The 16357-nt window shown below is 46.8% G+C and overlaps 1 protein-coding gene across 4 annotated transcripts in view; it reads right to left on the bottom strand.

The window, feature by feature from the left end:
* Window positions 1-16357, bottom strand: part of LOC124118962 (protein flightless-1 homolog) — a 141486-nt gene that overhangs the window by 84187 nt on the left and 40942 nt on the right. For all 4 annotated transcript variants that reach the window (XM_046481300.2, XM_046481301.2, XM_046481302.2 and 1 more), the window contains 5 exons: window positions 6362-6420; window positions 3912-4069; window positions 2716-2800; window positions 2101-2257; window positions 1611-1687 (listed from right to left, as the gene is read on the bottom strand). In XM_046481300.2, the coding sequence (XP_046337256.1) occupies window positions 1611-1687; window positions 2101-2257; window positions 2716-2800; window positions 3912-4069; window positions 6362-6420 (536 nt within the window). The remainder of the gene's footprint in view (window positions 1-1610; window positions 1688-2100; window positions 2258-2715; window positions 2801-3911; window positions 4070-6361; window positions 6421-16357) is intronic.

The raw sequence follows: 16357 nt of genomic DNA, 5'->3' as shown, positions 1-16357 counted from the left end.
TGTCAACACCCCACTCTCCTGATCACACCACTGCCACCACCTCACTCTCCTGGTCACACCACTGTCAACACCCCATTCTCCTGATCACACTCCTGATCACACCACTGTCAACACCCCAATGTCCTGATCACACCACTGTCAAAACCTCACTCTCCCGGTCACACCACTGTCAACACGACACTCTCCTGATCACACCACTGTCAAAACCTCACTCTCCCGGTCACACCACTGTCAACACCCAACTCTCCTGATCACACCACTGTCAACACCTCACTCTCCTGGTCACACCAGTGTCAACACCCCACTCTCCTGATCACACCACTGTCAACACCTCACTCTCCCGCTCACACCACTGTCAACACCCCACTCTCCTGATCACACCACTGCCACCATCTCACTCTCCTGGTCACACCACTGCCACCACCTCACTCTCCTGGTCACACCAGTGTCAACACCTCACTCTCCTGATCACACCACTGCCACCACCTTACTCTCCTGAACACACCACTGTCAACACCCCACTCTCCTGGTCACACCACTGTCAACACCCCACTCTCCTGATCACACCACTGTCAACACCTCACTCTCCCGCTCACACCACTGTCAACACCCCACTCTCCTGATCACACCACTGCCACCACCTCACTCTCCTGGTCACACCAGTGTCAACACCTCACTCTCCTGGTCACACCACTGCCACCACCTCACTCTCCTGGTCACACCAGTGTCAACACCTCACTCTCCTGATCACACCACTGTCAAAACCTCACTCTCCCGGTCACACCACTGTCAACACCCAACTCTCCTGATCACACCACTGTCAACACCCCACTCTCCTGATCACACCACTGTCAAAACCTCACTCTCCCGGTCACACCACTGTCAACACCCAACTCTCCTGATCACACCACTGTCAACACCTCACTCTCCTGGTCACACCAGTGTCAACACCCCACTCTCCTGATCACACCACTGTCAACACCTCACTCTCCCGCTCACACCACTGTCAACACCCCACTCTCCTGATCACACCACTGCCACCATCTCACTCTCCTGGTCACACCACTGCCACCACCTCACTCTCCTGGTCACACCAGTGTCAACACCTCACTCTCCTGATCACACCACTGCCACCACCTTACTCTCCTGAACACACCACTGTCAACACCCCACTCTCCTGGTCACACCACTGTCAACACCCCACTCTCCTGATCACACCACTGTCAACACCTCACTCTCCCGCTCACACCACTGTCAACACCCCACTCTCCTGATCACACCACTGCCACCACCTCACTCTCCTGGTCACACCAGTGTCAACACCTCACTCTCCTGGTCACACCACTGCCACCACCTCACTCTCCTGGTCACACCAGTGTCAACACCTCACTCTCCTGATCACACCACTGCCACCACCTTACTCTCCTGATCACACCACTGTCAACACCCCACTCTCCTGGTCACACCACTGTCAACACCCCACTCTCCTGATCACACCACTGCCACCACCTAACTCTCCTGATCACACCACTGCCACCACCTAACTCTCCTGATCACACCACTGCCACCACCTCACTCTCCTGATCACACCACTGCCACCACCTACTCACCTTCAACACCTTCTCACTCTCCTGACCATCCCGCCGCCGCCGTAACCTCAGTTTCCTTGCTATTGGGTCCTTGTGCGCTGCAATATGTATCAACATATTTTGTTGTATCTTCAACCAGTTTGTTAAATCTCCATCACATCCATCACATCTATCATGCTACCTTATGGAATATGAGAAACTAAAGTCTCATAGCAGCCTTAACACAACTTTCTGATGGCATTTAAATGACTTTAAGTTATGCTGGCTGTCAATTATTTTCCTTTTTGACTGTTTTAAAGACCAATTTGGACATACTATCATATGTTTGTGCTTTGAAACCAGCTTCTACCAGTTTATTACTGCATAGCCTTTGACCTCTTTAATAGTGACCAGTTTACCTCATCAAGACCTGTGTTCACATATGACTAGTTCAACTAATCAGTCAAATAGTGTGGACAATATGAATTTGTAGCAGGACTATAGACAAAAGTACTCAGTGGCTGACACTCACGAGTGGACTGTTCTCCAGCTGCCGGCTGTGGTGCCGCCCCGGCCAGTCGCAGCTGGTTGTTGAGGGAAAAGTCAATATTGTAATATTCAGCAGCCTTCCGCAGTTCTGCTGGCTTGGGTGGCATCACTAGGTCAGGATTTTCTCTCACATCTAAAGTCTGCAAACAAGAGAAGTCAGTGTATTAATTATCACTGGACAGAACCACTAACATACAAGTAAAGGCAGTAGCAGTAATTAGGAAATGTTGCAGGGTTGGAAGCAGAAGAACCTAACACAAGTTCAGGAAGTAAACAGTGTAGGGTTCCAATTAGGACCACCTACCTCAAGTTCAGGAAGTAAACAGTGTAGGGTTGCAATTAGGACCACCTACCTCGAGTTCAGGAAGTAAACAGTGTAGGGTTGCAATTCGGAACACCTACCTCGAGTTCAGGAAGTAAACAGTGTAGGGTTGCAATTAGGACCACCTACCTTGAGTTCAGGAAGTAAACAGTGTAGGGTTGCAATTAGGACCACCTACCTCGAGTTCAGGAAGTAAACAGTGTAGGGTTGCAATTAGGACCACCTACCTCAAGTTCAGGAAGTAAACAGTGTAGGGTTGCAATTGGGAACACCTACCTCGAGTTCAGGAAGTAAATGTAGTATATCTGGAAGTGTAATGAGTCGATTCTTGTTCAGGATCAACTTCTTTAACTTGCCACATCTGCAAAACATTTGGAAATACGTTTTACAAAATTGATTGAAACTTTGGATAAACATAATATAATGGATTATAAATGTAAGTCCTGGTACACAATGAACACTTTCTATATGGCCAGATAGCGTAATAACAGGACTAACTTGCTTAATTCAGTACGGATTTGTTTACATGCCACACTCAGCAATATTCCAGCCTGTAAATAGTCGAGTCTGGATCAGACAATCCAGTGATTGACATCATGAGCATCGATTTACACCATAGGGTTATGAAAATATTCATCAACCTGCACTTACATTGCAACAAGTATGTACATGTGTGTGTCTGCTTGCTCTAGCCAGGACTTATACTTGTTTTATAGTGCTAGCCTACTGAGATACAATGTCGCAGTTTAACAAATACCCTAATCAGACACAGTATACCGACTCAAAGCCAACCAATTCTTGTTTTACCCCCTGAAAGCAGAGAGCTGTGCAGGGTAACAACAAGTACCATTTTTTTATGTCCTTTGGAATGATGAGGTTTGGAGGCCTGCCAAGTTTGGAATAGATGAACTGGTATGACCATACTGTCAAAAAGCTGAAGTTGACATTTAAGTGACAAATTGAATTTCTGTGCTTGGCATAAAACATAGAACATAGATTTCGTTGCTTGTTCTATTAACTTCTGGTAGGATTAAACTTAAGCTTCCAATATATACAATAGCTATGAAATGAGTCTAAATAAAAAATTAAAAAATAAAAAAATTAAATGAGTCTAACATATGTCTTATCCCATTGCTCTATATTGTCAAACTATCTAATTTTCACTTACATTTCTTAATTGAAATAAAACAACTTTAATTAACCTTATCCCATAACTAAGAATTTGAATAAAAATATTTGAAAAAAGAAGAAGTTTGGAATCCTGAAAAAATCCCTGATCATAACCAATGATTCACGCCATAGGGTCACTATCTACTGAGCTTGAACACGACAACCAACAAAGGGGTCCAATTGTTGGGGTCCAATTCAAACCCAGCGTACCCCATGGGGCAAACCAAATGAACAAATTATGTGTTCAGGTATTGTCCCCTCCTTATCGCAACAGACAGTTCAGTTGTGTTGTCCGTACATACCTGCACAAACCCTCAGGTATCATCTCCAGGTTGTTGTCAGCTGCACTGAATATTTCCAGGTCGTGTAGTTTACCAACATTAGGGGGAATTCCATCAAAGTCAAGTTGGTTACTGTTCACATACAGTTTTCGCAGTGACACAAGCTTGTGAAGAGATGTCTAAAACACATAAACTTACATATTCTAAAAGCAGCAAGAGGGCCATAGGGCCTGTATAGCTCACCTGGATATTTACCGATCATGACAAAATATACATTTGCATTGTACATGTATATAATACTGCAAATATTTCGTAATTTTGACTGTCTGCATTTAAAAGGGGTGGATGGCAAATCTGACAGCATGAATGTGTACTTCTCTAGATACAAATGTAGCATAAAGATCTGAACCGTTTCCATGTGATCCAGGATCTAAGTTTCCAGAGGCAAGGCTGGACCCCAGGGCAAATCCTATTGGCATTGATGTATTATTCTCCTCATAACAAACAAATGTATACAATGTATCTGTTTATTATAGGGTGGGGATAATATCAGTTTGCATGTTATGGTCAAGGTTCTAACTCCTTTTGGAGTGCCAGACAGATGAACAGAACGGCCAGTCCTGGTAGCATATGTGCATTCCTCTCATTATACTCTCAATTGTACATATAGTTATATGGTGGGGATCTTAACTGTTTTCAAGATATAAACACTTTTTGGCCCCGCCCCTCAGCCCCTTCATTTGTACAATTGTGAATTCCCATCACCTGAGAATACTTCCAACAAAACATGGTTGATGTCTACCTCTTAGTTCCAGAGAAAAAGTCGCTTAGAGGGATATAGCCAAATTACCCCTATTTGGCCCCGAGAATGCTACCAACCATATATGGATGATATCTATGTCTTAGTTCCAGAGAAGAAGTTGTTTAAAGCAATAAAGCCAAATTTACCCTATTTGGCCCCGAGAATGCTTCCAACCAAATATGGTTGATATCTATCTCTTAGTTCCAGAGAAGAAGTCGTTTAAAGCAATAAAGCCAAATTACCCCTACTTGGTCCCGCCCTTTGTGGGGTCAGCCCCACCATTTGTATAATTTTTAATCCCCATCGCCTAGGGATGCTTCCAGTCAAATTTTGTTAATTTCCAATTAGTGGTTCAGAAGAAGAAGTCATTTGAAAAAATTGTTGACAGACGGACAACAAACGGCATAACATAAGCTCATCTTGGTCCTTTGGACCCAGTGAGCTAACAAGATTATGAACAATCTGATGTCACATATCTTTGAATGCCAACTGGCCAGCGACCAACTACAGTCAGGGGCCAGTTATTGCAGACCCCTTGTTATTGTGTGCACAAAATTATTATTATCATATCATATCTGGCATCGTAGCTCACCTGATATGTATTCAACAGCTACTCGACAAAATTTGCTGTCGGCAATTGCTATACAAATATTTTCTGCATATATACTGAAGACAAAAGTATAAACAAATACTATGAAACAAGTGCCGTATTTTCTTGACAAAATTGCACGCCAAAGCATAATGCACCCCCTTTGAGATACAGTTTTCTTTGAGTACTTTTTGCACAGTAAAATAAAGTATATCAAATTCCTTCAGGTGAAATATATTTCTACTTTTTTCATAAATCTGCAAGAATAAATGTACTGTTGTAGAAAATTATTGCAATGTACAACAGTTACTTAAATATACAGTAAACAATGTTTATAACAAACACGCTTATAACAAAGCAGATATAATGCACTATTTCTTTGGTCCTGGGCATTGGCTGTATATTTTATCATATAAAATTGATGGATAAAACGAACATGCTTGCAACAAAATAACAGATATAGTGAACTCATTTTGTGGTCCCACATGTACTCTGTCAACGACAATAACTTTGTTTATAACGGACTGTAAATCTCTGAGCTGAGCTGAGCTGAACCCTGAGAAAATATCCACGGCCACGTGTGGCTCTTCAAAACAGCAATAAACAATTGAAGGCAAGTGATTAACTGGACTAAGTACTGACACCTTGTCCCAAATTAACACCCTCAATTAACAAGAGTAAAATAGTGATTAGGCAATAGCCTTTAAATGTGACAAATACAGAGGAAATTCAGACGAATGCTTACAACAAACTATGGTTATAACGAACTAAATTTAGTGGTCTCTTTGAGTTCATTATAACCATAGTTTCCTGTACATACGTTCTGAGGAAAATCATTTCTCTAATGATAAGCACAAGAAATGATGTCATCATATGATAAATATACAAACCAACGTTCTGCTTCCTCAGTCAGCTAATATCAGGGATGTTTACCAAGCCCAAAATAGGAATTTTGAGAGAATTTAAATGCAGAAATACCTGAACAGTGGCCACTTTAATTTCCGAATATTTAAGAAATAAATTGGGAAGGAATTGGTGATAACTCGTGGGTGGCTTGATATAGAACCAGCTACTACTTACTGGCATTGCAATCAGTTGATTTCTGGAAAGATTCAGTGTCTCCAGTTTTGTCCAAACATCTGAAAAATATTTACACTCAATACATCAGGAGGTGTAACTTAATAATGCTCCAATTAATAACGGACATTTCTTCATTCCCTTCCCCCCCAATATTTGTGATAAATTTTGGCAACACCACATCTTTTGCTGTGTCGTTTTTTTCAAAACTTCACTTGAGAAAAGTCAGTACAATTTTGTTTCAAGTTTCAAGTTTCGTGGAGAAAACGGTTACTGCCTGCACATGCTCATAAAGGTGAACAATCGGATGCAAATCACTTGGTAAACAAGCACTAATTATTTGTGATAGTGCCAAAGGTAAAGAGTTGGCTTCAACCTGGCAACGTGAAATTGACCCCCAACATGGCACTATTTGAAATCCAAAATGGTGCACACAGTTGTTTCCAGTGATTTATTGTGATCTAGCGCCAGTATCAAGGCAAGACCTCTAGGCTGTTGCTGTGCAGTCTTGCCTGACACACCTGAAACTGAGAGCTAGTGACGCAGAAGACATCCTGCACTTATGTCAGCAATCCTAGTTAAGTGATACCCAGTCCTTAATCTGCCAAAGGAGTCATAGTGTCTGCCACAACTGGCAACAGCGGACCTTAATTGTCCAGCACTTGCAACAAGTAATTTATTAAATAAATAGTCACTTAGATATTGTTGAAACATCCTTTTTTACTCTCCTTTCTCTGACTGTAATTTGCAGGGGATTCCTCCGGTGAGAGCACATTGCACTACTGGAATGTGTGAAGACATCACCGGTTTGAAAGTCACCAAAAGAGATGCCAAACACACAAAAGTTGTCAAGGGAGCGTAGCCCCAGCCCTTAGGCACCATTGCTACAGACGCCGATGTTGTTGGAGAGCTGTGGAAAGTGTAGCAATGACTGGAACCAGCTTACCTAACCATTGGTAATGGAGTGGTGACAGGCATAAAAGTCATTGAAGTCTACAATAGAATTGCCCATCCACAGTGCGGAGGAACCTGACATCCATATGCCACAACGCCCATCTGAGGATGTTGTCTCTGCAAAACATTCGATCCCACACTAGAAGGTGAATGGGATGCTGGAGAACTGCATAGTTCTAGGCATTTTGTCAGTACCCAAGCAGACGTCACTCCCAGGTTGCTTCAGCACTGATCCAAGGAAAGATGCCAATCCTAGGAAGGGAGTCGGCCCCTTATATAAGTAGGCACCGGCCCCTGCACCTGTGGACAAGCGAGGAGGCATAATTGTCAGCGGGGACAGTCTTGGTGACGATGATAACCAGGATGCCTAAACCCTCACCAAAGCCAGGGAGATTCAAGGCGCCTGTTCAGGCAGGTGGGATCAAGAGCAGATAACTCTGATTGGAAACCAAAGGCAACGGGCACGGCAGATGTAGAAGAGGCCTGTTTGGGTTCTGTGTTATATAATCAAAGTGAAGAAGGAAAGTGAATAAGGACTTCTGGTGGTGATGACCTTTATTTGGAAGTAGGCAAGAATTTTCAAAATACTTTCCCACCCAAGAGATACCGTACATGAAATCACGTCAAGTTCCATTTATGAATGTGCTAGATATTGAGCTGCCCACACAGACTTTCTACTTCAAACTTCGAATCCTTGATCTTCAATGTAATCCAAACACATGCAACATAAGGTGCTGTTGCACATATGACATCTTCCCGAGGCAAGGGAGTTAACTGACTATAAAAGTCCAGTTTCATTCCTTGCCTGGTATTATAGTTACATTTTGGCTGGACTAACGAGTCTATGCATAGACAAATTAAAATCGCGTAATGAAATCGACATCTGGTTTGTAAACTTCAGTGCAGATTTCAGATGATTGCTTGGTTTGGGTTTGGTTGGTTTCTTGTTTAACGCCGCACTCGGCAATGTTGCAGCTATATGACGGCGGTCTGTAAATAATCGAGTCTGGACCAGACAATCCAGTGATTGACATCATGAGCATCGATCCACACAATTGGGATTGATGACATGCATCAACCAAGTCAGCGAGCCTGACCACCCGATCCCGTAAGTCGCCTCATGAAAAGATTTGGAAAATATCTGTCGACGCCCAATGGACTTTACACTTGCTGTGCAATCATCTGAAACCCATGAAGGTCCAGGGTAGAATAGGTCTTCAGCAACCCATGCTTGCTGTAATCGAGCCACGGAAGTCCAGCCTCGTTCAGCAAGGGTGGAAACTTGGTAAAATCTAAATATTTTTTACAGTTGTATGCTTATCCTGCATTACTCCATATTGCTTTACTGCTCTCTTTGACAGAAAGACAAACTCTGTGAGATCCAGCTGCTGAAGAAAGTTTTCCCAACCAGTACAGGAAGCAGCGCCCTCTCACAGTCGGCACATGACCCGGAAGTCATGACGTCACATCAAAACACATAACTGCTTTAAACATAACATCTTCAACTTCGTGGGGAGGCAGTAGCAAAGGGAGGGCACTTAGACTTCGTAATGCAGGATAAGTATGCAAATGTAAAAAATATTTTACTAATTTTTTTAACTTATCCTGCATTACTCCGTATTGCATCTTTATCAGACAGCATGGCCGGTTGGCATAACTTCAGATGTGATCCATAATAAACCCTCGTCAAGGTCTGATGAATCCGCACTGCATACAAGTGATGACATCTACGACCATTCCTGTCTTCAGGAAACAAGAGTTGATGCAAAAAGGAAACACCCAAATAGGTAACCGAAATAGAATGAGGCTGGTAGGCCAAAAACTAGAACTTACCTAAGAGCGAAAGTGAAACGCAGTAGAGCCCTCTAATCTGAGGGATCAACACCAGAGAGTTTGACGGGCCCCGCTCGGGGTATCGAAAAATCAGCGGCGTCAGCGGCAATATCTACGACCATTCAAGAGCTAATGCAAAATGCAGAGCCCTCTTCGTTGGAGGTGAGGAACACTGGAGAGGTCGACAGGCACTGCACGGGGTGTCGGAGAATCAGCGGCGTTGGCGTTAGCGTCAACATCTACTACCATTCCTGGCAGAAAAAAGGTGTTTCCTAGACTTGTGGCAGGTTTTAGATCGTCAAAGAAAACCTTCAGTGCCCTTACTAGGCATAATAACGCTCCTCCTCATCCTCGACACCCACAATGGATGAGGGGGTAGGGGGTAATGAATGATCTATCAGGCTGTCCTTGGAGTTGATTCTTTACGATGAAGTCCTAGCACGGTCCGTGATGAACGGCGCCCTGTGTACCGCGTTCGAACCGGATATGGAGGACATCTAGGGTGTGGAGCTCATTGACCCGAGTGGCAGTAGCCAAAACCAGTAGAAACACCGTCTTTTTCCTTAGGTCGTAGAAGGAAGACGTGTGGAGTGGTTCGAAGGGAGCCGTCCGAAGAGCGTTTAAGACCACATTCAGATCAAACGCAGGCAGTCTGAACTTCGCCTTCTGGTCTTCAAGACGGAACAAGCGCAGCCAGGCCTGTAGTTCGGGAATTTTCGTCATTCTCCTTTCGTCCAGGATGGCAAGAATGGAGTTGATGGCGACCAGGTATGTGGACATGGTAGAGCCCTTCAACGGCCCTTCATGGGTGCTGCGCAAGTACAGAAGGAACTGAGCCAGGAACTGGGGTGACGCTGTCATCGGATCCTGGTGTTTGTCTGAACAGAATACCTGGAATGAGCATCATTTATCATCATACAGTCCCCATGTAGATGGACGGTGGGCTGTAGCAATAGCCTTGGCTGCTCTAGCCGAATAGCCCTTGGCTAATGGGGCTTTCTGCAGATGTGGCAGGCGTGCAGACGAAACCGTTCAGGTTATAGGGTGTGGCAACCGACTGTGTAGATGGAACAGAGAGTTGGACCACACCGGAAATTCCAGCGGTTGTCTCTGGCGATGTTTCGGAGGTCGATAACTTCTGGCCGGCCACCAAGACGCGACCAAAATCAGTGTCAGATGCCAAGTGGCCTGGATCTTTGAAGAACTGTGGGAGAGGGAACCAGAGGCGGAAAAGCGTACGCATGTAATCCTTCCCAGGAAAAACTGAAGGCGTCGAATGCAACAGCGGCAGGATCCTGCACCGGTGAAATGTAAGGCGACAGCTGGCAGTTAAAAAATGTGGCGAACAGATCGATGTTTGGTGTATCGATTGTTTGACATAGTCTGGCGAAGACCTCTGGATGGAGCTTCCATTCGGTGGGAGCCACCTAGTTAGGCCTGGACAGAGCCTGTGCCAGAACATGCTCTCAACCTGGTGAGTGCAAGACGAACTCCTTTTTCTTAAAGTACAGGTCCAGGCTGACCACCAAGTCGAGGAAGCATCCCTGGTTTAGCAGGGATGGAGAGTGGAGAGTACCCTGGTTCCTCAGACACCACACCATGGTGATGTTGTCAATGGACATGATCAACAGGGCGTTACCGAGAATTCTCTGCCAGCAAGTGACGTCCTGGATAAGCAGCTTTTATCTCGAGGTTGTTGCTGTGCCAATGGTGTTGATATCCGGATCACAGTTGGTCACAACGTGGGCTGGTGTGGGCAATCCCAGAACACTAGCCACTGACAAGGTGGAAGTCACAGTGGAAGAGCGGGAAGTCATGGTAAATGAGGTCGCCTACAAGACTGCAAGGTTGAAAAGTGAGCAACAGGGCTCTCCAATCGTGTAGCGCCGGGACAATACGTGGAGAGGTGTGCTCGCCTGCGAACCAAACCCCATATAGACGAAATAAACCAGCTCCACAATCGACCGCCGAGGCATCGACATAACTTGGTAGTTGGAAGTCCAGGCAATGTGTACATAAGAGAATTGAGGTAATCTGTAAAACTGTGGTTTGGGTAGATCGCACCGTACTGCACGAAGTAACATGATCGTTTCCATCCCCTGAGCGTCGTATTAGCACTCCTGTTCTTATATGGAGGTGACGATGAAGGACAACAACATGATACTAGGCAAGTAGTCAACAGGAGTCAATGGAATGGTCATAGGACTAAGTAGAAAATGGAAGAGATGATACACCCTGATATACGAGACCAGTCAACTATGATCCCGAGAAGTGGGTACCCGGTAGCCTATGACAAAGGGGTCAAACAGGCTTGATGAGCCTGAATAGTGAAGATCTACCAGTTCTGAAACAGACGCTGTACACCAGAAGCTCTGTTTTGATTGAAACCCGCAGGTCATCTCTCCGAAAACATGGCGCTTTAAACGACGGGGTTAAGGAGAACGTCGCCAGTGGACAAGTTGAATCAGACCAAATGTCTATTGGTTGAAAGATTCCTTCCAGGCAGTTGAAAGATAGTCACGATCCCGAAGACGTACGGTAGAGCAGCAACAGGAGCAGCAACAATTGAAAGACGTAGTTTCGCCTTGCTTCGCCGTGTGAAGATCTATGAGATGTCAGTAATAGAAGCAAATGTCAGTGGCGCCGGAGAGGCAATTGCCGATGGCGCCATTTAAGCCGAAGCAGAATATAAGAATATCAGTTGAGATACTCAGCTTGAGGCGCCGGAGGCGTAGGTGGTGTTGCTTTTGGGAGTGCTGGTGGTGTTGGTAGCACCGGAGGTGCTGGGAACCTCGGCTGAGATACTCAGACGATGGAAGCGCCGCCGCCGCCGCTGCTGCTGTCAGAGAGAGGCAATTGCCGATGGCACCCCTTATGCCAAAGCAGAAGATCAGTTGAGATACTCAGCTTGTTGATCTAAACGCTTGAGGCGCCGGAGAGCTTGAGCCATCAGCAGCGTCAGAGGCGCTGGGAGCGCCGGAAGCGCCAGAGGCCCTGGAGAGCTTGAGATATTAGCGGCGGCAGAGGCGCCGGGCAGCGCCGGAGAGCTTGAGGCGCAGGGCGGTGTTGCTTTTGGAGCGCTGGTGGTGTTGGTAGCGCCGGAGGCGCTGAGAACCTCGGCTGAGATACTCTGACGCCGCCGCTGCTGTCAACGTAGATGGCTGAGGAGATAGAAGACAAGTCCCGTAACAGGCTTCACGGGAGGGGACGATGTTGTAGATAAAGGTGACGGCAAGAGTGGTTAAGAAAGACCTCAGTCTCCGAGTTAGGGATAAGCCATATCAGGCGGTTGACGCGCACTTTGAGTGGGGTGTGTCCTGGATACTCGTATCGAGTTGAAGGAGCACAGCGATAAAGGACTGCAACATTGGCACTGCGTTGTGAAAGTACAGGGCATCGTAAGGCAGAAGGGGCGGCCCCGACCAGATTTGTTCCCGCGGCAACAAGTGCAGTGAGGCAGAAAATCTGGAATTTAAGCAAAACAAAACTTTGTGGCAAAACCACAAAGTACGTGAAGCATAATATAACTCAAAAACTTTGTATTTTATTGAAATTTTAAGGCATAGCTTTAAGCAAAAACATAATACATAAATTTAATGTTTTACCCAAGCCAAAGAAAGAATTCAAATCGCAGAACACGAAATTACGTGGCCACATGGTGAATGGCAAAAAAGGCGGGAAAGAAACAAAATGGCGGGAACAAGATTACGCCCGTAAATTACTGTGACTAGAGCCACAAACAAGCGATAAACGTTACAAATTACGAATGGGGAAGACCCTAAAGGTAACAGCCCATAAACAGGTAACAATGTAGCAGCATACGATAAATGTAGAAACACGCAAAATATAGAAACAATAAGCTTTAATTTCCACAAGGGATACAAAGTATGTCCGTCTGTGGAGGTGACAAAGCAGTTATGAGTTTTGATGTGACGTCATGACTTCCGGGTCAGAGAGGGCGCTGCTTCCTGTACTGGTTGGGACAACTTTCTTCAGCAGCCGGATCTCGCACAGTTCGTCTCTCTGTCAAAGGACAGCAGTAAATGAAATACGGAGTAATGCAGGATAAGTAAAAAAAATTAGCGTTTTAGAGTAAGTTTACTCCCTTGCCCCTGGAAGATGAAGGCTCCATACCACACTGACAATACTTCCTGAATGAAACTATTTAAAGGTCATCTCATGAGCAAATAACCTTCAATGTGACCTGACACAATCATGACGAATAATAGGTGGTCTATTAGACACTAAGATTATATCTCAACTGATTGGAAAATGCTTTGATTTCAATATGAATTATTCCAACATTTCCTGAAACTTGAGCCATGTTTCATAACAAGACTTCTAGTGATCCTCACCTAACTTCCACAACACCCAAACGTTGATGTGATTGAGACCCCAGCCCCTTATCTAAATTTTTTACAAACCTGTAGAGGTTATGAATTCTCTGATGAAATCCTCCTTGGGGAACTTATTGCATTTTCCTTGCTCAAGAAAATCTACTTGACATAGTTGTACCCATTTTCCTTAATAAAAAATGTTAACACACAAAAAACTTCGTTTTTGTATGATATACAACCACCCTTACGGGGCCTCACCCCCCACGGCGCCTCACGCCAGGGGGAGCAACTCTCACCCAAATCACTTTCCATATGTCAAATGCTGACGGAATGTGGGGAGGTGGGTGGCCGTGATTCACCCCAGACGCAAACAGATCCACCTGTAAAAACCTGTATAACAGGGAGAAAATCCCGAATATCCCTGGGTCGAGCCTCCACTCGTGCATGAGGAGCGAGGATCCTGCAAGACAGAGCATCCGCACGGACGTTGTCCACCCCCGGGAGATAAACAGGTAGCACCCTGATATCATGAGAGTCGCACCATAGTAGGAACTGCAACGTCTCTTGGCAAAAGCGACGGAGACGCCGTTCCCCCCTGCTTCCGGATGTAAGTCATCGCCGTTTGGTTGTCCATCTCTAGACGAACCACTTGGCCACGAAGCAGATCCGGGAAGCGTTGGAACACAACCTGACCACTCTCAGTTCTAGCACATTGATATGCAGTTTGATCTCCTGCTGGGACCATAGTCCCGAGGCAGTGTGATCATTCAGAACGCCTCCGAAGCCGGAGAGTGACGCGTCTGTTTGAACTGTGAGAGACGGAACGGGAGTGTCGAGGGGGAGCCCCCGGGACAGATTCCCAACCTCGGTCCACCACTGAAGGTGTGTAATGAGCCACTACGGAGTCTCGAGCACAGTCTCGAGATCTTCCGAGTTCGCCCAAAGTCGACGGAGTGCTTGTTGAATGGGACTCATTCTCAAGCGCGCCCGCCAGACCATATCCGCTGTCGCTGCCATGTTGCCCAGTAACTGGTGTACGAGCAGTGTGACTTGCGCATAAGGAACTTGATATCTTGTGACAGAGATACACGTCCTCTCACCGTGTTGAAATTCGCCCCTAGGAAGACTAGATTCTGAGTAGGGCTCAGATCTGACTTCTTGAGATTGACTATCCACCCTAGAGTGATCAGAATGTCTATCACTTCTTGTGTAGCTATCTGACTCAGGGATTGCGATAGAGTTCTTAGTAACCAGTCGACGAGGTACGGATGGCAGAACCGACCTTTCGACCTGGCCACTTGGGCAGGAATCAACATCAGCTTGGTGAACACCCTCGGGGCCGTGGACCCTGAACTGATAACACCTCCCGTCGAAAGAAAACCTCAGGTATTTCTTGAACTCGGGGTGTATGGGTAAGTAGAGACAGGCGTATTTTAGGTCTATTGACGATAGCCATTCTCCTGTCTCGACAGCTGAGATCACTGTTTGGTGATTAGGAAATAAGTCGAGTAGAAGCCCTCGCTTTCCTGTCCCTCAGGACCCGGTTCGATCGCAGCTTTCATAAGAAGTGCGTCGACCTCGGCACGGAGGAATTCCGCCTTCTCTCGGGTAGCAGGCACCGGAGTGTGCCTTATCCCGGAGAAGGGGGGCGGATGATGTTTCCACCGAGGCAAATGGCCATCCCTTAAAGTGGACGGGGTCCGGGGATTGTGATGTAACTGTCTCCCATTCCAGGAATAGAGCCAGTCGGCCGCCTACGGGGACATCCGGCTTGAGGCAGTGGACCCCGGCTGTCGGCAGTTCGATAACTTGCGACTGTTGGTCCACCCGGGGCTCTTCGGGCGCTAATGGGAATCCCATGGGTTCCTGGCCCCGCGAAAAAGCTGCTGGCTTCGACCAGCTGCCTTGCCCCGGCCCCTGCCTCTCTTGCTCCTCCCGGCGCCCTTACCTGAAGGAAGCGGCTGCTTCCAAGCAGGTGTGGACTTCTGACCCGGTGCGTCAGCGTAGGATGGGTCAAGTGGAGAGGCCCGCTTACACGGTTTTAACGCTTGGTACCTCCAACAAGGCCTTAGAGTCTTTGATGGAAGTATACAATTGAGCAGCCTCTCGGACCACCTGCTGAGCCCAAGGGAAGAGGGTGGCACCCATCTTATACGGCAAAGCAAGTAGGTCTTGGTGTGTGGAAGTCGAGTATTTAGATACCGACATCCACAGCCTGCGCATGCCCATAACAGCGCACATCATCTGCGAGGCACAGCTACGAAAAGTGTCTCGCGCAAGATGACTGAACTTCCGTTAGTTGCGCGGCCAACTCCAAATAGTCGGCCGGCCCCTCTCCCGCTAACTCCCTCTGCACAGCAGACAGATACGCGGAGTGTACGGACACACGGAGCTGTTGGCATGCATTATGATATTGCTCCTCGAAGCATATGTAAGCAGCCTTCAACTCCACACCGCACGCGGGAAAGGGGGGCAACCGCCGGCCCTGCTTGACCTTAGTCAAGTTGGGGGTCTCCCACTCTGGCATGGGCGCAGCCACCTGAGGCAGTACCTGGACAATCCTGTCCCGCACGTGCCTCTGCACCCGGCCCAAAGCCGAGTCCCGGTGCCGAGGTGCCAGGGGTTCAAAGGAACCCACCTGGCACTGGGCTAGGTATCCACTAGTGGAAGCCTCAGCCTCTGAAGAGGCGTCTGGCTCTGCTAGGGGAAATTGTGCGTTGGTAGTGCACGGGCCGGTGCCCGCCACCCCTCCGCTGGGGAGCGACCTCGAGCCGGAGCCTAAGCCCAGTCTCGGATCATCCCCGAGACCAAGTGGTCTGCCTCGGCCGACGCCGGGCATAACACAAGGTCTCGAAGCCACGTCCGGCGCCGACAA

Source organism: Haliotis rufescens, unplaced genomic scaffold (assembly GCF_023055435.1).
Source record: "Haliotis rufescens isolate VD_foot unplaced genomic scaffold, xgHalRufe1.0.p SCAF_66, whole genome shotgun sequence".
NCBI lineage: Eukaryota > Metazoa > Mollusca > Gastropoda > Lepetellida > Haliotidae > Haliotis > Haliotis rufescens.
The sequence above is the reverse complement of the archived record's forward strand: the minus strand, read 5'-3'. Positions and strand labels throughout refer to the sequence as shown.